Raw genomic sequence first — 23,391 nt, 5'->3', positions numbered from 1 at the left:
ACTAACCTTAAAAAAATTCCTGTTTTTAAAAAATTCCTAACGATTTTTAAAAACTCAATGACTTTTAAACGGTTCGACTACAAACGAAACGAAAACCACTACAAACAACTACAAACGATTCCAAATAAGAATCTGATGTCTAAATAGGACTGGCTTTAAAAAAATTCCTAACGGTTTTTCAAAAATTGATAACTTTAAAACGGTTCGACTACAAACGAAACGAAAAGCACTACAAACAACTACAAGCAATTCCAAATAAGAATCTGATATCTACATAGGCCTGGCTTTAAAAAAATTCCTAACGGTTTAAAAAAAATCGTTATCAAGCTTATTTTTTTACTACAAACGAAATAACGTTTACTACAATCCTCTACACGCTAAAATCTACCAGAAACACTTGGGAAAATTTTATTTGATAAAAGTCGGGTGCCAACTTCACGGACCTAAGTCAGAGGCACAAAATATGCTGAGAATTCTTGCATTCTATTTTTTAATAAAAAGTTATTTCAACAAAATTACACTTCATATCACTTTAACACACTTTTAAGAGTATTTCGAAAACTACGCTTTCGAATGCTCCATTGACAATTAATAAACCCCCGTAAAATGAATGTCATACGAAATCTATATGACAAAACAGGCAGTTTCACGACTGTCGAAAGGAGCGAAAAATGTACTTTCTACATACTGTTTTCTTAATTAATGTTAATTTTTGGACAATTTTAGAAGTTTTACTAATACATGATATGGTTACAGCACCAACCAAAGCATAGTAACGTAATAATAAATTGGATTATTAACACGAAAATCCATCAAGTCTTCATATTTCTAATAAAATATGTAATATATTGTTGCGCCCGAGTCGGGAGATCGTCCGTGGAACGTAAATGTTGTCCCTTGACTACGGATGTTGACGCGTTCTCAAGGGTGAGTTGAGCTTGAGATTTCGAGCCGAGCGGACGTGTACGGTTATAGTGTAACTCTACGAGAGAATAAAGTTTCAAGTTTAAACTAAACAGCCGGCTATTTTTTTGCGTAACTGCGTCGCGAGAGGAGAGAATGCGTGAGCGCAAAATTTATGGGGGCTCGTCCGGTCTTAACGGACTGGCGACACAAACGAGTTATGGTTACGAGGACCCCGTCTCACTCGGATTTGATTGCTGCTTCTTCCGCGGAGGAAATGCCTTTTACAAGGAAGCGAGCACGTGCATTAAAGTCAGCGGTAACTAATCCTGCTGCGGCTAAAATGAAAGTTTTTCAGGAACTGCTTGCGGAGAGGCGCTCTTTGCGCGAAGAGCGGCTGCGCAGAGAAGAGGAATTCTTCGCACAACAGAGACAGCGGGACAAGGAGCTACAGATTCTTCGTTCTCAATTACAGCTAAGTCTTTCCAATAATCGTGAAAGTGGTGACGCGGGTGACACGGGGTCGGGTCGTGCGAATTCGGCTCGCGTTTCCGCGGGCGAAAGAGGCGAAGGCTTAGAGCCCGGTTTTAAGTTAAAGCCCGATACTTTCGATGGAACAGTTTCGCTACGGGAATTTCTCTTGCAGTTTGATTAAGTTGCTCGTGCCAATCTTTGGAATGACTCTTTTAAAGCCATCTCTCTCGCTTCTTGTCTGCAGGGTAAAGCACGTTCTGTTTTGGAGTCTGTTCAGAATCTCGAAAATTTAGAATTCTCGGAATTGAAATCCAGGTTAGAATTACGCTTTGAGGAAACGCGTTCCTCTCAAAGTTGTTACACGCAGTTTGCAAACCGTAGACAAAAATTCGGGGAAGATTTTGCTACTCTAGGAGCAGAATTAGAGAGACTCTTTTAATTCGCTTACCTTGAATGTTCTTACGCGGTGCGCGAGAAGATAGCTTGTGCACAATTTATTTCGGTGCTTTCAAATAAAAATATTAAAAAAACTTTGCAGTTGGAGGGGATTTCCTCTTTTTATGCTACGATTAAAAGGGCAAAAACTTTGAAGATTATCCTTAGGGAGAAACGCGAAGGAGCAAGTTCTTATTTTAAAAAGCAAAATTTTAATTTTGAAAAGAAAGCTGCTTCGGAGGAAACAGAAAAGAAAAAGGAAGATAGTGGGGAAGGAAAGAAACGTTTCGGGAACAAGGTTTCCAAAAAGTATTGGACTTGTGGGAAAATCAGGTATTTCCGGTCTAAATGCCCAGTGAAAGGGGAAAACCGGGTTTAGTTGAACTTCCCGGAGCGAGTTCAACTTCCGCGAGAAATGCTCCGATGATTAGACGTATGGGAAGTTGTTTTTTTAATTCTGTAAGAGAAGAAAATTTTATTTATTATGGAAGATTGGAAGGAAAAACTTGTTCCTTCAAGATTGATACGGGTTCCGATGTTTCTATTGTGTATTGTAAGTTTGTAAAAAAAGAAAGTAAAAAGTTAAAAAGGAAAGTTTAAAGAATGGAATTTTATATAGAAGGTGGACGGCTCCTGATATTAAATCCAATGTTCTTCAATTTATAGTCCCTCGTAGGCGAGTAACTCAAATTTTGGAGGAAGCTCATGACTCTCCAACGAGAGGACATTTTGGCGTCAATAAAACTCTAAATAGAATCCGGAAGCGATTTTTCTGGGCTACTTGCAAACGTTGAGGAGTGATATCAAACCTGCAAGGTTTGGTATGCATTTCCAAGAGAGGTCCTTCGGGAAAGGGGAGATCTCCCTTACGTTCATAATGCAGGAGCTCCATTTGTTCGAGTTCAAATGGATATTTTGGGCCCTTTGTCTTCTTTTAAAGCCGGAAATAAATATTTGCTCGTTATCGTCGATTGCTTCACTAAATGGGTGAAAGCCTTTCCTCTTAAGAATATTAAAGTAAAAACTGTAGCGGAAATTTTTGTCAGTCAGATGATTTCCAGGCATGGAGTTCCCTTAGAGATTCATACAGATCAGGGAAGGAATTTCGAGTCAAAACTTTTCTTGAAACTTGTGGTTCTTTTAGGGAGCTGGAAGACGAGAACTATCTCTCTCCACCCTCAGTCTGACGGTCAGGTGGAGCGTCAGCATCAAACAATTATTAATTACCTTGCAAAATTTGTTTCAGAAAATCAATAGGAATGGGATCGTTAGATTCCTATGTTTCTTCTCGCTTATAGATCTTCAAGACATGAAACTACTGGAGTCTCTCCTGCGGAGATGTATTTGGCGCGAAATCTAAAATTGCCCTTGGATTTTTTACGAGGGAGCCCACCGGAATTTAATGAGGATGCACAGTGTCCGATAGGATATGTAGAAAATTTAAAACGGAATTTAAAAGAGTTCTATTGTACATTCTATTGTTAGGGAGCATATGGACATCATATCTTCTCGCGTTAAAGCTTGGTACGATCGAAATGCTGGACTTGTTTTCTTTCATGAGGAGCAGAAGGTTTGGTTGTTTAATCCTCAAAGAAGTAAGGGGAAAACTCCCAAATTGCAAAACAATTGGTAGGGCCCTTACATTGTAATTAAGAAGCTTGGATGTAGTTTATTGTATCTAGAAATCTTCTAGGCAAAGAAAGAAAGTAGTACATAATAGACTCGCTCCTTTTTCTGAAAGATGTATTTAGGTATTTTAAATTTCGAAAGTCGGAACCTTTTCTTAGGATTAGAATATAGTTAAGAAATTTAATTTTTCAGTTTTTTTGTGTTGAAATATTTTTTGTAGATTTCTTCAAGAGAAAAAGAAAACTCAAGACTTGGATGGAGTTCTGATGCTGACGGAGAGGACCGATGCAGGGGATCTTTTAGGCGGAAGCATGGACCTCTTGTTTATTTTCTTGGGCCCGTACCGAGTTGGCTGTTGGAAGTCTATATTTTTAAAAGAAGACCGTTTTGCCCACGGTTTTCTCCCCGTGGTTTTCCGTGGGACGTAGGGCAAATGCCAAAGCGGGGACTAGGGGAGTCCTTCGGGACGGCAGGGCCACGGAAAGCTATTTTCCCCCCCTTGTCCGAAGTTTCTCAAGTTTCAGCAGCAGCGCCCAGGAAAAAGGGAGGAAGAGGAAAGTGTCTGGGAGCAGAGGAGGAAGAATCCGGTCACGAGATAGCCGTAGAATTTCCAAGGAAAAGACTAAAGCTCAAGAGTTCGCAGCAGCAACTCGGGCTGAGCGAGAAGAAGGCCTTGGATAACTTCAGTCTTTGAGAAAGAATCGGAGAAATTTTCTTATAAAGAAACCCGGACTTGCGGATTGACGGGACGTCAATCCAAAAGAGGGAGAGCAGTGTTGCACCCAAGTCGGGAGATCGTTCGGTGCATCGGGATTTCTCCTGGTGCATGAGAGTTCTCAAGTCAGAATCTTAAAGTTTTTACAACTTTCTCGTATTTCTTCACACTGTCTTAAAATATGTATTAACCAGGTGATGTTGAGGCGAAAAAGATGATAACTCAACGAGACTAGGAAAAAATCCGAATAAAGGAGAATTTTGTAATCATAAATGATCTTTTGTCTTCGTCATAACATGTAGCTAAATGTATATTGTCGTTGTACAAAATCTCCACTCCAAAATATTTAATATCACTTTTCATACATTTGATGAACCAGCACCTTTATCCAGAGCAAAACAAATTTGTGATTTTAGCAGAATTATTTTTTAACAAAATGCGAATAAATGCAATACCTCAAACGTTGCTTTTCGGACACCTATCATATTTACTGCTATTTCGTGAAAATATGTTGTTTGTAAGGTATAGAGGAGTATGTAATAAGCATATATGTTCTGAAAACGTAGACATTTGTACTTGCAAACCAAAGGGCAGAAAAATATTTAATTTTAATTCGCAATTTAAAGATGAAGTTATGAGACACCGAATTAATTTGTATACCTAATACAATAACGTAATGTCATTCTTTTTAATGTGCTGTCAAACGACTTATAGTACGACTTACCCATCTTTACTAGTGTCGACAATACCAGCCAGTAAATTGACAGAATCAGGATTATAATCAGCATCCGTATAAAGACCAAGATAACTGCGTACAAAGTCAGACGCAGTCATGAATCTCTCGCCATTCTTCTCTTGTGATGCATACTATAATTTTATTGAAAAATTACTAACTTATTCTGTGTACGTGCACATGTGCGTAGGAACATACGTACATACGCATGTGTACATATAAATACATATACAGGGTGTTTCGTAAAGATTTCTGCAATCTTTATAAGTAAGTAGAGCGCATTAAGCTGAACAGAAAAGTCCTTTACCGTTTTTCCATTTTCGCAATAATTAACGAATATTGACTTGTAAAATTTGCTGTATTAACCCGGCCTACCGGAAAATGCAAGCGCGCCGAGCGCCCGGTCACGGCGCCCCCTCCCCCTCAAAGCTTGAGCCTTGAGATTGCTGGGCGCGCGGGGGGAGTTGTTACAACAAACGGCAATAGCTACGCACAAGCGACGCGTAACGCTGCACAGAAAAAAAATGTAATACAGCCAATAACATATGTGATTGCGGGCTGCCAACTACATAAAATACTCAATACAATAATATTTGCTATTAATGCAAGTACAATGTTGATACTGCAATAGCATATATTATTGTATTGAGTATATCTGTAATTGGCAACCCGCAATAACACATCTTATTGAATATATTACTTTTTTTTTCAGTGTGGATTCTTCCTTTAAGTTATGATAGTTCCTTATCTTTTTTAATAAAAATACAATTTTCTAACGACAAAAATATGTGTGTACGTGTACATACTGTGACGTGATGTTTTTTGTCCGTCACAAGGGCCTGAATGGCCCGGCCAGGAAAGGTCATTTAGGGTCGCGGCCTACCTCGAGGGGGGCGGCGGCCTCTTCCTTTTTCCGGCTAATTTAATTTTGAATTTAGATCTTAACAGCGAGCGAGTGGAGTGGTGTGCCAAGATGATCATTTTGTAATTTGCGGAGCAGCCGTCGAGAGATTATCGTCAGGAATCCTAGACAACCGGGCGGCGGGGTCTCGGATAGCCGAAGGACCACAAATCAGGTCAGGTATCCAGGTTATTACCGAGATACGTAAGGAAAGTCGTGGGGCGGTCACTGCCGCTATGTCTTGTTGTAGAGAAGGAGAGAAAGGAGCAACAACCAGGTGCAGCCGGAGACGACGTCGGGGAAAAAGAGTACTCCCTTACGCCCGTCGGCCAGGGTGGAGGAAACCCCAGCAGGAGCGGTAGTTACGGTCTCGAGGAATAAGCCGGACGGGGCCTGATCAACGTCGAGCCGACCCACAGTGTTCGGAAATCGAATATTTCGGGACAAATTACTCTAGAGCCGTCAATTTTCAATCAATCTTAATAAATTTTTTTTTAAATAAAGCTATTTGAATTTCTAAGAGATTCCTCGAGGCCGATTTTTAATTTTTTTGCCAATTAAAACGTGCAAGCCTAAAACTCGAAAACCAAATAACTTAATAATCTCTTAATAACCTTACATCCATAATATCAAAACTTTTATGCTGATATCTGGTATATAACAGTAAATGTACATTTGTAAACTTTAATAATAAACCACCACTAATGTAATTAAAGATATTTAGTTGCTGATTTTCAGTTAATATTAATAAAAGCGAGGGTGTAATAAAAAACGTCTAAGATTAGTTGTTTGTAAAACACCCAGGGCGCCACGGGAAGACTCTTAGTATGATTTTACATCCTGTTTCTTTTTTGTTTTTTTTTTATTTTTTAAATATTAAAAAAAATTTTTTTATTTATAAAAAATTTAAAAAAGTATTTAAAAAATAAAAACAAAAAAGAAACAGGATGTAAAATCGTACTAAGAGCCTCCCCGTGGCGCATCCTGGGTGTTTTATAAACAGCTAATCTTACAATTAGGCGTTTTATTACACCCTTGTTTTTATTAATATTAACTTAGAATCAGTAACTCAATATCTTTAATTACATTAGTGGTGCTTTATTATTAAAGTTCACAGATGTACATTTATTGTTATATACCAGATATCAACATAAAAGTTTTGATATTAACGGATGTAAGATTATTAAGAGATTATTAAGTCATTTAGTTTTCGAGTTTTAGGCTTGCACGTTTTAATTGGCAAAAATATTAAAAAATCGGCCTCGTGAGATCTCTTAGAAATTCAAAAAGCTTTATTTAAAAAAAATTTATTAAGATTGGTTGAAAATTGACGGCTCTAAAGTAATTTGTCTCGAAATACTCGATTTCCGAACATTGTGCGGCCCAGCGAAAGCCAGAACGGCGAGAAAGGCCATCGAGGCGTGCAAACCGCAGCCTTCGACTGTGCGACGTCAAGACTAGAGGCGCCCTCGGACGCTGAGATCCTGCAGGACGAGCAGACGCCCTCATCGACTAGCGATCCGTGTGCGCGGATCGAAGCGCGATCGATGCGCAAGCCGCTACCGGCGTCCGCGGCGCCCCCGACCTCTCACGGTTCGTCACTGTTCGGCAAGTCCACTAAGGGTGCGGACCAACGGCCACCAGCGATGTCCTCGATTCTTGTAAGGCCACCACTTCGACCACGCGGTAAGGACGGAGACAACACGGTCACCCCGCGGTTCGCGAGATAGTAGAGAAGTGCATTGAAGCCGTAAAAGAATATTGCGGCCAGTAAATTCCGTTAATACCGAGCATATCCGGGGCCTGTGTCGAACTCCGTCTCATAAGTTCTTCTTCTTCTTCTTTAACCCAATGGATTTCTGTCTCTTCCGAAACAAAGTACTACGCTTCCAAAATGTTTAATGAGCGTCTCATAAGTTAAGTGCCCCTTTCTTGTAATTCCCCCCCCCCCCCCCGAAAGCCGCCGAGTCAACAGTCGTGTGTAATTCTATTAATTGTAATCTGCGGAACGCCGGAACGACGCGATAGAGTGAGACTTCCGAGATTCGTGTCCCGAGATTAAACATACCGAGAGCCCCGAGTGGCGGGCCTATTGCCGAGACGAGATCTCGAGAAATCCGCCTCCCGGACAAAGATACCGAGTACCCGGGGACGATGTCGTTGTATCGAGGCGTAGTGATCGCCTCGCGGATATTCGCCTAGGCCCGCGACGGGCAGAGCCATATCTCGGCGTAGATATTTGAGCTTTTGCGTGATATATGAAGTCACGAGTAGAATCACAAGCAAGATGCGTGCGTGTCCCGAACGTCGACGAGAATCGCGTGAACCGTTCGCGTAATATCGAGACATGTCGTTATTTATATTTTTTCTAATTCTCTGACCGTATTGTTACCGTATAGATTATTAATCGTATTGTTACCGTGTAGATTATCAATCGTGGTGTAAATTCGGATATGATTGTTAAAAATACGTGAGCCGTAATTGGGTCACCGATACGTTATTAGAATCTTCGAGCTGCGAATTACAAATATATTCCTTACTTGCTCTACACAGTTTATTAATATATGATCTATTATATTATTAAAGTCGTCAGTGATTATCAACCTCCTCTTCCACTCTACGAGAAAGAACATCTTGCTATAAGAACTCCGCCCCTCTACCATTTCGTGTAGGCGGGCTATCGGGCCATCGCGGTTAATTAATTTTTGAATTTTGTACGGCGCGAAGTATCGCGCCTGGCGCCCAGCAATTGAAAGAAATCAAGTAACGTAGAGTGAGATCACAATGAAGTTGCAGACGAGTCAAAGAAAATATCGTCGCAATACATGTGTACAAAAAATATCAGTTTTAATGCTTCAAGAAGCGATTTTTAAATTTACTTTTTTAATAAATAACGATTATTTTTAATAAAAAATATTTTTTTGATGATAGTCTCAAACGTCGTAAACTGTCATTATAAATTTTAAAAGAAGCTGTTATCATATGCTTGAAACAAAATTTATACTCCTTCAAAAAACATTAGAAAATTTTATCGATTAAAATGGAAATAACAACCAAATAAAATGTTTGTTTCAACTTTATATTCTTAATTAAAAATTAAATAACTAGGATATTTATATTTTTAATAAAATTAATCCTTGTGATAGATTTATAATACATGGAAAAAACTATATGGTAAAAATTACTATGGTAAGTAGTAAACGTGGGCCAAGGAAGAATTATGAAAATTTTTATTATGTTTTTCATCAAATTACGGTAATATTTACACTACTTATGACATAATTCTCTGAAATTTCTTCTTACAGTTTATGGTTACGATCATAAATAATAAATCATACATAAGTTTACTATAAAATTTTCTTCATGTAGATTTACGAATATATGAATTTATTAAATGTTTGAAAACTTATAAACAATATTTATTTAATTCAAGAAAATGTTAGTATGTAATGTGTGTGTGTGGGGGGGGGGGGTGTCATACATACGCGAGCTAAAAAATAATCACTTTGTGACAGGAAAATGATTATTTCTTAGTTCGCGATTTTATATCACTATTATGCTAGCGCCACACTATGCGCGTATTCGCGGTTCGTACGATTCGTAATTCGTAATTCGCGATTTATCTGACGTTCATGAATAGTGTGGAGAAAAAATTCGTTGATTCATCATGCGCGATTCGTCATTCGCACTGATTCGCTGGTCGAGTGGTCAGATAAATCGAGAATTATGAATTACGAATCGCGAATACGCGTATAGTGTGGCGCTAGCATTACTATTCATGCTGATTTCTATACACGCACACGTAGAAAAATATGATTCTAGTTTTAAGAAAATCAATTATTCACTTTTAATTTTATTTTTTTTTATAATTATCTTATCTTTAATGGTTGAAAAGAATATTCTGTTGATAATAAATACCTCACTTTACATAAAACAAATAATGTTTAACATTGTCGTGCATGTACACACACACACACACACACACATACACACACACACACACACACACACACACACATTACATACTAAAATTTTCTTGAATTAAATAAATATTGTTTATAAATTTTCAAACATTTAATAAATTCATATATTCGTAAGTCTACACGGAAAAAATTTTATAGTAAAATTAAATATAATTTATTATTTATGATAACCGCGAACTGTAAGAAGGAATTTCAGAAAATTATATCATATAAGTAGTGTAAATATTGTCGTAATTTGATGAAAAATATAATAAATATTTTCATAATTCCTCCTTGGCCCGCGTTTACTACATTTACTACCATAGTAATTTTTACCATAAAGTTTTTTCCGTGTATTATAAATACACGTAAATACATTGAAAAAATATAAATTTGTTTCGAGTATATGATAACAGCTTCTTTAAAAATTTATATTTACAGTTTACGACGTTTAAGACTATCATCAAAAAAATATTTTTTATTAAAAATAATCGTTATTTATTAAAAAAATAAATTTAGTAATTGCTTCTTTAAGCATTAGAACTGATATTTTTTGTACACATGTGTTGTATATGAAGATTGAGGAATGGAGCTGGATAGGTTCGAGTTAACTAGCACGCAAAGACAGAACTAAACTGATGTAATGCAAAAATGTATTTAGTTAAAACGTACAAAACTCCGATGAGATGTCGATCGTACTGATGCCGGCACATACACTACTTGGCTTTCTTTTCGCGCTCGCCACGCATCTCTCACGCGCCACCCTCGTCTCGCGCTGTACTCTCGCTCACACACACACATGCAGTAACGTATAAGACACTACACATGTATGTACATGTACACACATACCTTTGTCGTTAGAAAATTTTATTTTTATTAAAAAAAGTAAGGAACTATCATAATTCGAAGGAAGAATCCAGCGTTACGCGCCGCTTGTGCGTAGCCATTGCCGCTTGTTGTAACAACTTCCCCCGCGCTCCTAGCAATCTCACGGCTTAAGTGCTGGGGGGAGGGCGGCCGCCGCGACCGGGCGCTCGGCGCGCTTTGCCGGTAGGCCGGCTAATACAACAAATTTTACAAGTCAATAACTCGTTAACTATTGCGAAAATGGAAAAACGGTAAAGGACTTTTCTGTTCAGCTTAATGCGCTCTACCTGCTTATAAAGATTGCATAAATCTTTACGAAACATCCTGTACACACACACACACACACACACACACACACACATATATATATATATATATATATACAGGATGTTTCAGATCAACCAGGGGCCGGCATGTAGTCCTCATGAAAAACTGATTTGAAAATGTTAATAGCAAAATGTTGAGGGGTTAATAGTTTAATAAATCATGAATTTTTGAAGCCAATTACAGGTGGTAAAGTTCTCGCCGTCAGTTGCGGCGCAACCAAACGGCCGCCCGGGCGCTTTGACGAGTACCGCTAAACGGCACTGTGCCGAACGAGCATTGCACCGTACAAATCTCTGAAATTTCTATTAAGGGTGTATCGGACATCACGAGGCACGGTAGTGTCTCGCGCCAAGTGTTACGCGCAGCGCGAGACCGCCCGTGTATCTTTACGCGAAAAGACGACTTGCGTGCATCCGAGATATCAGATTCTCAATAACGGCTGAACTGATCATGTTCTACCTAGGCTCAATTGAAAGTTTGGATTTGATTTGTATAAGAAAACTGTTTTTATTTTTACTCTACATGCCCTATACGAGTGGAAGTATTGTCACGCAAAGACCGAATTTTAAATTTTTCATTTAAGATACGTCGTCGTCACTCTTTATTCTTTGTCCAGTACATGAAATGAACACTAGAGCATTAATATTTATCTGTGACAGGTCTCTTATAAAGTATTGATGTACATTATATTGATATGATAAATCGCTGTCATTCGTGATATGATCGTTTTTGACAGAATAAAGAATAAATATTAAGTGATATATCTGTAAATCGTACGGTTAATAATTTCTTATAAGAAGAAAAGTCTCGTAGATCCGATGTTTTTGTAACACATATCAAAAAGGGCATTTGACGAAATGGTTACCTAATTTGGAATTTCTATACGATCGAACCCAGGTAGAACACAAAAAGTCATAATGATATCATTAAAAGATGTCATTATGAGTTTATTTATCTTTTAAAAGTCACTAATAACACTGGTCAACAAATTTGGACTCATTTTCTGCTTCGGAAACGAAATCAGTCAATTTTTACTAATTTGGGTGCGCTGAATCCGAATATGTTCGTGAAAATTGTTTATTGGCTCTAGTTTCAAAGATATATGCAGTTAAAACTTCCAAAAAGCTATTTTGGCTGTTTTTGGTCGAGTGTAACTTTTCAACGGAACATGATAAATGATTCGCAAACGTTTCAAAAGAAAGCTTATATCTTCTACTTTGTCAAGAATGGATTCAATATTTTGCAAATATAATATTTGCATTCCTGGAGTGATTTTAAACTTTATTGGCAAAGGTTTGTATATACTTGTCTATTTGTCTATATCCATTGTAAGTTGCATATCAAACACGACGCTATAGAACGTTAGCAACATATATTCGTACGGGAAGGAAATGAGCAGTAAGGCTCGTAGGCAGGACTATCTTTGGACAAATCTTAAAACATCAAGTATCAGTATATATTCTTGATAACGTGAAGAGAAACGCGTTCTGAGAAGAACGGAGTAGTGCCACAATCAGCGGTGAACCAAGCGAAAAAGGCTCTGAGCAGCTCGGCGCGTGCCTTTATATAACATGGTCGATGAGATTTTAATCGCGCGAGAGCCGGCACCACAATGTGGCGCCTAGCAGCGTAGCGCGCCGACTCACAAAAATTGAAGTAAAAAATCCTAAACAGAAATGTCAAAATATTGAATCCATTCTTGATAAAGTAAAAGATATAAGCTTTCTTTTGAGACGTTTGCGAATCATTTATCTTGTTCCGTTGAAAAGTTACGCTAGACAAAAAACAACCAAAATAGCGTTTTTGGAAGTTTTAACTGCTTATATCTTTGAAACTAGAGCCAATGAACAACTTTCACGAACATATTCGGATTCAGCGCATCCAAATTAGTAAAAATTGACTGATTCCGTTGCCGAAGCATTTTCGTTGTTGACCAGTGTAATAAGTGACATAAAGATGACCTAAAAATGAAAAGACATATTATGAACTTATATTATGAATAAAAGCGTTTTTTAGATTTCTAAAATATTATGTAGTAAATTGTTAGAATGTTATAAATAATAGAATACATACAATTATATACGATAATAAAAGAATTTGATTTCATTGTGACTAAATGAGATTTTGATCGAAAAAAAAGCGGTACACCTAAAATTTGTCAAAAAATCACTAAACTTCCAATGACGATAACTACGCGAGTAATAAAGATAGAAAGGTTTCTAAAAAAAAAAAAATTAAAGCTTCAAATGTCTACTTTAAGAATAGATTCAGTAAAATTTTGCGTAATAATTTTTTTCAAAATGGCGTATGACAAAGCGAGAGCATGAGAAATTGAAAAATATTGGTCCGAGTTTGCGACGATCCATGGCGTGAGGCAAATATTGCAACTTAATGGGATAAAAAGCATGCGATAGTACAGAGTTTCCCCTTCAAAATGGTTTTATACTCGTCTCGATACGATGATTTTTCGCTGAGATATGCGCATTTAAAGTAGAAAACTGCCTTTTTATTCAAATGCGCATATCTCAGCGAAAAATCATCGTATCGAGACGAGTAAAAAGCATTTTAAAAGGAAGACTCTGTACTATCGCATGCTTTTTATCTCATTAAGTTGCGACACTTGCCTCTTGCCATGGATCGTCGCAAACTCGAACCAATATTTTTCAATTTCGCGTGTTTTCGCTTTGTCATACGCCATTTTGAAAAAACGTATCACACATAACTGTGATATAAATTTTTTTTAAGTGGCAATCCGAATCTTGAAAATGCTGTTTGGAAAACCTTGCTAACTATATTAGGTGCCGAGATATTCAATTTCAATTTTTAACAATGCCCAATTTTAACTATTGCAAGAATAAAAATTCCGGGTTTTGCTAACAACTATGGTTAGTCTTTATTTTAAAGCTCGAAACCGACCTCGGATTGTGAGCTTTCGACATATATGTGTATGTGTGTTGCGTAACTGACGAACCACGAAATTTTACTACTCCAGACTCACATTAACACAAGCAAATTTGAGTAATTACGTGAACGAAGCTTCCCCATTAGGGAATTTTGATATTCGATTTTACCACGTAGAAAAAGTTCATTGGGGTGTATCAGCTCCGGGAACTGCGATATCTAATAAAAATAGACGACTTTCCTCTGACTATTTCTTATTAAAAGGTTTTGCACTCACTCTCTCTCTCTCTCTCTCTCTCTCTCTCTCTCTCTCTCTCGCTCTCTCTCACGCATAAACTCACGCTTACACACTCACTACACACACACACACACACACACTCTCTCTCTTAATAATTAATTTCTCTTTATCACTCTAAATCATTTTCTCTCACTCTCTTTCTCTCTCTCTCTCTCTCTCTCTCTTTCTCTCTCTCACTCTCATATTTAATTAAAACACACACACTCACACACTCTCTTTAAATGTCATTAAAAAAATATTGTTTAAAATTAACAAAATTAAATTATGACCATCATTTTTGAAACACACGGTATTTCCAAAATTAAACCACATAAAAACACTCCCGATTACGAATACAACGGTGTTTCAAAATTTCCAAAAAATATAATTTTAAAAATATTGTTTTAAATTTAAAAAATTTAATTATGACCATCATTTTTTAAACACACGGTATTTCATTAATCAGACACCATAAAAACACTCCCGGTTACGAATACAACATTGTGTCAAAATTACAAAGAAATATCATTTAAAAAATATTGTTTACAATTAACAAAATAATATTATAACCATCACTTTTGTAACACACAGTATTTAAAAAATCAGACCCCATAAAAACACTCCCGGTTACGAATACAACGTTGTGTCAAAATTACAAATAAATATCATTTGAAAAATATTGTTTAAAACTAAATTATGACCATCATTTTTGAAACAACCGGTATAACCAAAAACTGACTCCATAAGAAAACTCGCGTATACGAATACAACGTTGTGTCAAAATTTCAAAAAAATATCGTTAAAAAAATATTGTTTAAAATTAAATTATGTCCAGCATTTTTGAAACACACGGTATTTCCATAAACAGACCCCATAAGAACACGACCGGTAACGAAAGCAACGTTGTGTCAAAATTTAAGCAATCGGTGAATAACTTACGGAGATTTTAGATGAGTAACAAACATTTTACATTTTTATTTATATAGATAATTAGTGATTGATAAGCATCATTTGCAGCGTGATATCATGTCATACGATAACAATAAAAAGGTAAGTTAAAAATATATAAATTGTTTACAAAGTATGTAACGGTAATAACTAACCTAAGAATTAATCACCAAAATTTAACATTTTGTGTGTACATTTCTTCACATATAATATAGATATATGTGTAATAATTATTTCCTTTTCAAAAATTAATAAAAAAAATTTATCGATTATTCATAAGGATCAAAAGTTTTTTTTTCCAATACAATATAGTTAATTTTTTTTATTGTAAAATTTACACTTCTTTTTTTTTTAATATGACTTTTATCTAAACATTATATACATTACAAAAGTTTAATAAAATGTTGAATATTTCTAAACAAAAAGAACCGATTAACTTCTATTGCATACATGCATATGTCAATATTTTTAATATTAATCCTGAATTTCTTCCGTATTTAATATCTCATATTTACAGACATCGTCTTCATACAAGCGAAAAGTACCATTAAAATATAGAATTAGTGCTATAAAACGGATCAAATTGAATCAACTTAAAGCTACAGCTGAGAGTTCTGTCGAATTTAATAGTATTAATGATAATAATATTCAAAGGCATGAAAGAAATATTAATTTTGATGATACACGTGTGGACCCTTTTCTTCAAAGGCAGATCACTTTACAAGAAAGTGGCAATTATGTTCATGAAAACTCAAATCTTTTTTCAGATTGTAATTCTTGTAATTCTCTTACAATTAGTAGTACAAATAATAGTAGTATTCAAAACAATGATACTATACATTATGACATACATAATAAGTTAAATATTGAAAATTATAATCAAAATGATAAAAATCAAACATCAAATTTTTAAAACGATAAAGAAGAAAAAAAACAAGTATTTATTAAATGCATTAAAGGAATTTTGTTTGCAAGGAATTTAAAAAAAAAGTAAATGCATTATTAGCTTTGTTAAGACCATTATTTCCATTTCTGCCTAAGAGTTATAAGACTCTGTTGCATACTCCGAGAAAAACTTCTGTCAGTGACCTCGGTTTTGGTACAAAGGAATTGAAAAAAATATTCGACAATTACTTTCAGATGAATATATCCAGCAACATGGTGAAATAGTGACAGACATCAATATAGATGGCATCCCTTTGAGTAAAAGTTCTGAGAAACATTTTTGGCCCATTCTTGGAAAATTTCGATATTTAAAATATCCTTTTCTAATTGGTGTTTATTTGGGTTCTGGAAAACTTAATAACGTTAACGAATATTTGAAGGAGTTTGTTATTGAAGTAGCAAATTTAAAAGAAAATGGAATTCAATGGAGCAATGGTATAAAATATAAATTTAGAATTGATAATTTTGTATTGGATGCCGAAGCCCATTCGTTTGTTAAACAATGCGTTTCACATAATGGTTTCTATGCGTGTGAGAAATGCATAGTAAAAGGAACACATTGCAGAAATAGAATGTTTTTTTGAACAAAATTGTCCACGTACAGACGAGCTTTTCGTAACAGAGATACTCCCCACCATATCAGTAACTCAATATTGGAAGATATTGGAATTGGCATGGTTTCCCAATTTTGTCTTGATCCACTACATCTTGTATATCTGGGTGTTGTGAAAAGAATGCTTAATTTTCTTATAAGTGTTCGTTCTCAATGTACGTTGCCGGATGCCATTGTAATTGAAATTAATAATACGTTACAAAATATTACGCTCTGTTTTCCAATAGAGTTTAATCGAAAACCAAGGAGCTTAGGTGTTCGTAATAAAAGAGAGAAGTGGAAAGGTTCTAAGTTTTAAAGATTTATTTTATATGATAGCATTTATATTTTAGAGGACTATGTACCTACTAATATCTATCAGTGTTTCCTTCTTCTCCATTGTGCAATTTATATCTTGTGTAGACCGGATTCTTTTTCAAGAAATGAACAGAGTTGCTGATTACATATTAAAGCAGCAAAAAAAAGCACATATTTTAACAGTCATGTAACATTGAAGTATTAATTTATTATAACATGTGTTATATTTTATTATATAACTGTTATGTATTATTTGTTTACTCTTGTTACATAATGCATGTTATACTCACATAATGTAATATTTATACAACGCAAAATTATTAATATTATATCCAGCAAACATCAAGTAACATGTAACATGTAACATATATATATATATATAATTGTTGCAACATATATTGATTTTTCAGGTAGCAAGATGACGTCCACTGGACGTCAATAATTTGTCATTTAAGGTCGCCGACGTCATGTTACCAATTATTAAGACGTAATAGTAATGTCATTTTTTGACCTATTAATTACGTCAGTCATTTATCCATCCTATAATGTATTTCTGACGTCATATTCTTGACTAATTAATAACGTTAAATAATTGATTATTTTACGACGTATTATTTATTAATGATTAATTACTGACGTTAACTATAATTCTTTGTAATAATTGACGATTTGACCTCAAATGACGAATTATTGATGTCTAGTGGAGGACATCTTGCTACCTATAACTATTAATCATTATTTACAGATTGGCTAATAAACAACATTATTAATAATAAATATAATATTTTATATAATTAATACTATCAATATTTTAGAATCATCCCAGACAGCACATAATATTTATGATAAATATTTATTAATATTTATTAATATTTATTTTTTCAAAATATTATATAAATATTTTACACATATTTTATATACACGAAGAAAAAAATCTTTATTCAACATATTATTAAAATATAGACTAAATATTTTATATAATATTTATGGTAAATAAAAAATAAAGATTTGTATAAGTAATATTTTGTAAATATTTATAAATATTTTTATAATATTTATGATAAATCTCTATGATTTGTCAAATCTAAGACCACAAAAATATTTATAAAATATTTGGATAAATATTTATAAAATATTTAAATAAATATTATAAATATTTTATAAATATTTTATAAATATTTTATAAATATTGCGTTCTGTCTGAGGTATAATTTAGCTTTATCAAAAGAGCAGAGCAAAAACATATTTTTATAAGTTATTCCACATGTTATTTCGCATATGTAAAAATTAGGAAAAAAAACTGTAAATTTATATTTATTTATAAAAATATTAGTTAACTACAAATTTTATGTTTCTTGCATTTATTGAACTGATCTATAACAAATATGTATTCATGAGCATCAAGCGTTCATGGATCATCACAAAGTACTAGGTAGCGTACGATCTTCGAAGTCAAGCAACGTCGACGGCGGTTCAGAGTTGGATGGGTGATCGCGGAAGTAGGCAGTCCCAAATGTGTGACTATGGTGTGATGGGTAACGATGTTTGTTGAGAAACAACGTAAATTTATTTTTTTTTTTTACATTATAATTATGTTATTTCAATATTTTCACAAAGCAACATGTTATATATTTATTTCATTACAGTTATGTTTTTAATGTGTCAACAATATTACATATACGTAACTGTTACAAATAAATATATAGCTGTTATATAACATTGTTGCTTTTTTGAGTGGGAAAATACAAGGAATGAGTATATTACAAGTTACAACTCCATTATATAACTTGTTATATTCGATTATACTAAATTATGTAATTGTTATAGCATAGTTATAAAAGTGTGTTTGCTGGGAAAAGAATTTGTAAACCGATCAGTTCATTCATTCGGACGTGAGTTTGTGGTTTACAATGTCCACTCATTAATTCATTTAACTGAAGAATGTAATAATAGAGATACTTTGGAATCATGGAGTGCATTTTGTTACGAAAATTTTTTGGGCATTATAAAAAATCAATTGCGTAGCATTTATCGACTATTGCAACAGTTAGCTAACAGAGACATGGAATTACACTAATAAAATGTTTTCGTGCAAAATTTTAATGTAAAATTGAAAAAACCATTCAATGGTTATGATTTGGAGATTGAAGGTCAACAATATATATGCCACTATAGTAATTAAAAACTTTACGCTAAGAACTAAAAAATAAAGCAGATTGATACTTTCAAATCATGAATGGTGAAGTTGTGCGTTTGTATTCTGTGATTGATTCTGTTGAAGGTGTCATTATTGCAGGAAAAAAATTTACATGTCTGGAAAATTATTATGATTTTCCGATAGAATCTTCAGAGTTAGGTATTTTTAAAATATCTAAACTTAAAGAAAATATGTGTTTTTGGAAAATTAAAGAAATTTAAAAAAAATTGGTTATTGTACCTAATAATGATGGCACTTTTCTCTAAATTCCACTTATCCCATTTTTTGATTAAAGTACATTTATCCTTTTATTAAATTTAATATTCCGAATTCATAGTTGTTTCCCAAATTCTAAGACGTTAGAATTTCTGAAATCTTAAATTATCTCTTTAAATTATCCATATTTTAAAAATGCATATAAAATTGATTGCTCGCATCTCTCGAAATTTATTGTTAATTATCTATACAATTATCATTGTAATTTATTTTTAAAAAGTAAAAAATAAAAAGTAAAGTAGCGCGTGTGCAAATCGCGCGTCTGTGGTATCGTAATTTAAATTATAAGAACTGATCTTGTTTGCTTTATAGTCTACGGTTAAAAAAAGAGCACAAAAAAGACGGAAGATAACCTTAAAATAAACAAAATTAAAACTTTACAATTTAAGATTTAAGACATTCTTAAGACCTAAGAAACGATTATAAATTTATATCTTTGTATTAATATGTTATATCTTTATGATTTGTGTTCACAAAAGTATCTTATTAAATTTCTCGAATATTTTTTTATAAAATATAGAATTAAGATGTTAATTTTTAATTGAAAATAAAAATACAATAAAAAATTGGATGTTAAAGTTTTTTAGTTGATTGAGAAAATACAGATTTTAATTCTCAACTAAAAATACAGATTAGAGAATTTTAATGCTTGAATTTTTTCAATTAAACGTTAATTTAAATTAATGTTTTAATTTTTATTGAATATTTATATTACATTTTATACTTGTGTTGTATGCTGTAGAACAAGTTTCACAATTTTATTGCATTTAATAAAAAAAAAATTATTTTTAATAAGCCAACGTATTCGTTTCTTTATTTTTGTAGACAACATTTTTAACTCTTTTAATTTTAAATTTTAATTCTTAATTTTAACTAGACATTTTTGAAATACATAAACTTTAACTTGTTAACTTTTTTCCAAACTTTTAAAAATTTATCTGTGTAAAAGAAAAAATTCTATAAAAGAAACAATTATTAAAAAAGATACGTTTTCACGACAATATTTCTTTGTTATTCCATACATGTAAATTTAATTTACAAATAAAATGTTAAATATATTTGCCAAGCAGAAGGCAAACTTCACGCTCGTCTAAAAAATGTCGCTTTCTCCGCTAGATACACAATGTATTATTCTTGCAGTATGTACAGTATGTACACTCTCACGTTCTCTTTGTCATTAATTCGACACAATTCGAAAAAAATTAAAATGTAATTAAATTACACAAATGTAATTACATTACGATAGTATAATTTAATTACTTTGGACATTCATTACAAATGCTCAAACAAATTAGTAATTCAATGGTGTTTAATTACAAATGTTCAAAATAATGTGTAATTAAATCACATTTAATTATTCATTGTTTTGAGCATTTTTAATTTGGTAATAGTCAATTACAAATTCGCTCATCTCTGATTCAAATAAATCTTTTTGATTTAACAAGAACATTCTTTTTTTCTGTGTATGTTTCCAGAAAAGTGAATACACGGAAAGGTGGATAGTTGAACTTTTATTTTTTTATATTTGAGTTAAATAAACAATAAATAATCATAAAAACAATAATCATTGTCGTTTTATTCACAAATATTCCGATGATTTTGATTTTACGGTATTAACCGTTAGATCGAAAAATAGTGAATATTCATATTTCTAAAAAAATATACTTTTTGGAACAAATCAAAAAATTGATAACAGATTCTTAAAATATAACTATTCAACTTTCAAATTACCATATTTTGAAGTATTTTTTCTTTTTTTTCTACAAAATGCAGCCGTTTGAAAAAAAAACAAATTTTTATGCAAAATTTTTTGATTTATTGTCTGTCTATCGAATATATCTCTTTCCACTTTATACATACGACTTTCTAACCTATTTTATCACAATTCTGAGAAATTTTCTATAGGAATAAAAAATGGATTAAAATTCATCGATTTTTGCCCGAAATACAAATCGTCAAAGTTTCCCGGGTGTCGTACACCCATGTGTGCGGTGAACGTGACTTTTTGATAGCATGCGGTCAGAGGGTTAAGAGACAGAATCGTGCCAATATAACTCTCGCTTTTGAGGAATTTGTTTTTAGCAGATTTTATATAAAAAAAGGATACGAATGTTGAAATATGGGTTTTTATTTCTTTAATTAACTAAGCAGATCATATTTTTATCGATATATGTATGATGCACTGTTTAGTCTTAAGAAATAAGAGAGTTCCAATTTAGAAAACTGTTCCAAATTCGATGTCTTTCCTCTATTCTTTTATTAATTTATTTATACATAAAACGTATTTCATAAACACATACTTTTTATTGACATAAATGATGTTTTATCGAATTTGCAACTGCTATTATCTTGTCAATGAAATTGGACTCAATTTAAGAATAGATGTTAATAGAGATTTCACAAATTTGTACTGTGCAATACTCGTTCAACACTGTGCCGTTTAGTGGTACTCGTCAAAGCGCACAGCTGCTTGGTTGCGCCGCGCTTGACGGGACGAGCTTCACGATCTGTAGTTGGAAAGATTCAAAGGCTCACCATTTAAAAACTATTAACCCCTCAACATTTTGCTATTGACATTTTCGATTCAGTTTTTCACGAGGAATACGTACATACCGACTCCTGCGGTTGATCTAGAACACCCTGTATATAAAATGAATAAAAGAAAATATATTGAATTTTAATAAGTTTAATTTATTTTTTCATAACTTTAATTTTTATTAACAATAAAATATACGTATTACCGAAGAAATGGCATACAAACTAACCGGGAGAAATGGAAGAAAAATTTGATATAACCAATAAAAAATAATTTTATTACATATGCGTGAAAAATTTTTTACGCGCCCCTTTTTTATTCGGAAAGTCGCCGATTTCCCGCGGAAGCTTTTTCATACAAATAATTCATTATTTTGTTTTTGTTCTCATAATAGATGGCGATAATTGTGCAGTAGTATTTTTCTGCACGCTTATCTCGTTTTTCGAACACTTGTTTTTATTGTTACATTCGCGCGTCATTTCGTGGCACTCATGCGTTAAGGTACACGAACTCTCGCAAAATTACTGATGCTTTGTCGCTTTTGCGGACCTAATCTTTGCCTGTCAAGTTGTGTTATTCAAAGACATCAGATTGCGTAAAAGAAGTCGATATGTAGGATCATATGATATTAGTGTCAATAATAAAACCAAAGATGAATAACAAAAACCCGAATACCGTCATAATATCCGAATATGACAGCAAACTCCTACGTCCAAAAAGCATTCAAATTAAGAAAAGGACTACAAAGAGAATCATTTGCCATAAAAGTAAAAAAATTAAAATATACACAATAAATATAAAATATAAAAATGTATTTCTTACAAAACTATTTAAAGTCCTTTTCATTTACTTTTTCGGAGCTTTGCGCCTTTAACAAATCCCTCCTTCCCGCTTTTGCCTTTGACACTTTCTACGCTTGTAACAAAAAAGTAGTATACGCAATGTGTGCGGTTATGCGATAATAGTATGTCCATTCGTCTTCGATTCGTGTCTCTACTTCTCGCATTCGTGGACAATAACCGACTTTCCGCATTAATTACACAATGTAATTCAAAACTATTAAACTTTTATGAAAGTCGCTGGAAGTTTAAGTGCATTCTTAATAACATATTCAAGTACTTTATGTTTCTTTACCTGATTAAAAATTTCATGGAGACGTTCAGTATTTGCACGCTTTAAATAGCCGGAACCCTGTAATAAAATACACAAAAATATTAATAATATATTCATTGTCGTCAATATTTAATTAATCATCACTTAAAAATACCAATCAAACAAATATAAAGGGCTCGTTAATGCTAAGCAAAAATAATGCGATAAATCGGTCAATATATTGAGCCAAGACAAATTTTCCTAATACATTATAATTTATTAAACAACTATTATACACTGGCGCAAAAAAAACGAAACAAAATTTTTGACCGATTTTTAGGCAATATTCAAAGTGATGCAATT

At 33.4% G+C, this 23,391-nt stretch overlaps 1 protein-coding gene across 11 annotated transcripts in view; it reads right to left on the bottom strand.

Moving 5' to 3' along the window:
* Positions 1 to 23,391, bottom strand: part of LOC105832211 (calcium-binding mitochondrial carrier protein Aralar1) — a 261,123-nt gene that overhangs the window by 148,473 nt on the left and 89,259 nt on the right. For all 11 annotated transcript variants that reach the window (XM_036284219.1, XM_036284216.1, XM_036284211.1 and 8 more), the window contains 2 exons: positions 23,071 to 23,127; positions 4,881 to 5,023 (listed from right to left, as the gene is read on the bottom strand). In XM_036284219.1, the coding sequence (XP_036140112.1) occupies positions 4,881 to 4,990 (110 nt within the window). In that variant the 5' untranslated portion in view covers positions 4,991 to 5,023; positions 23,071 to 23,127. The remainder of the gene's footprint in view (positions 1 to 4,880; positions 5,024 to 23,070; positions 23,128 to 23,391) is intronic.

This window comes from Monomorium pharaonis, chromosome 3 (assembly GCF_013373865.1).
Source record: "Monomorium pharaonis isolate MP-MQ-018 chromosome 3, ASM1337386v2, whole genome shotgun sequence".
In the NCBI taxonomy this organism is placed as follows: domain Eukaryota; kingdom Metazoa; phylum Arthropoda; class Insecta; order Hymenoptera; family Formicidae; genus Monomorium; species Monomorium pharaonis.
This window is presented reverse-complemented; position numbering and strand designations above follow the sequence as displayed.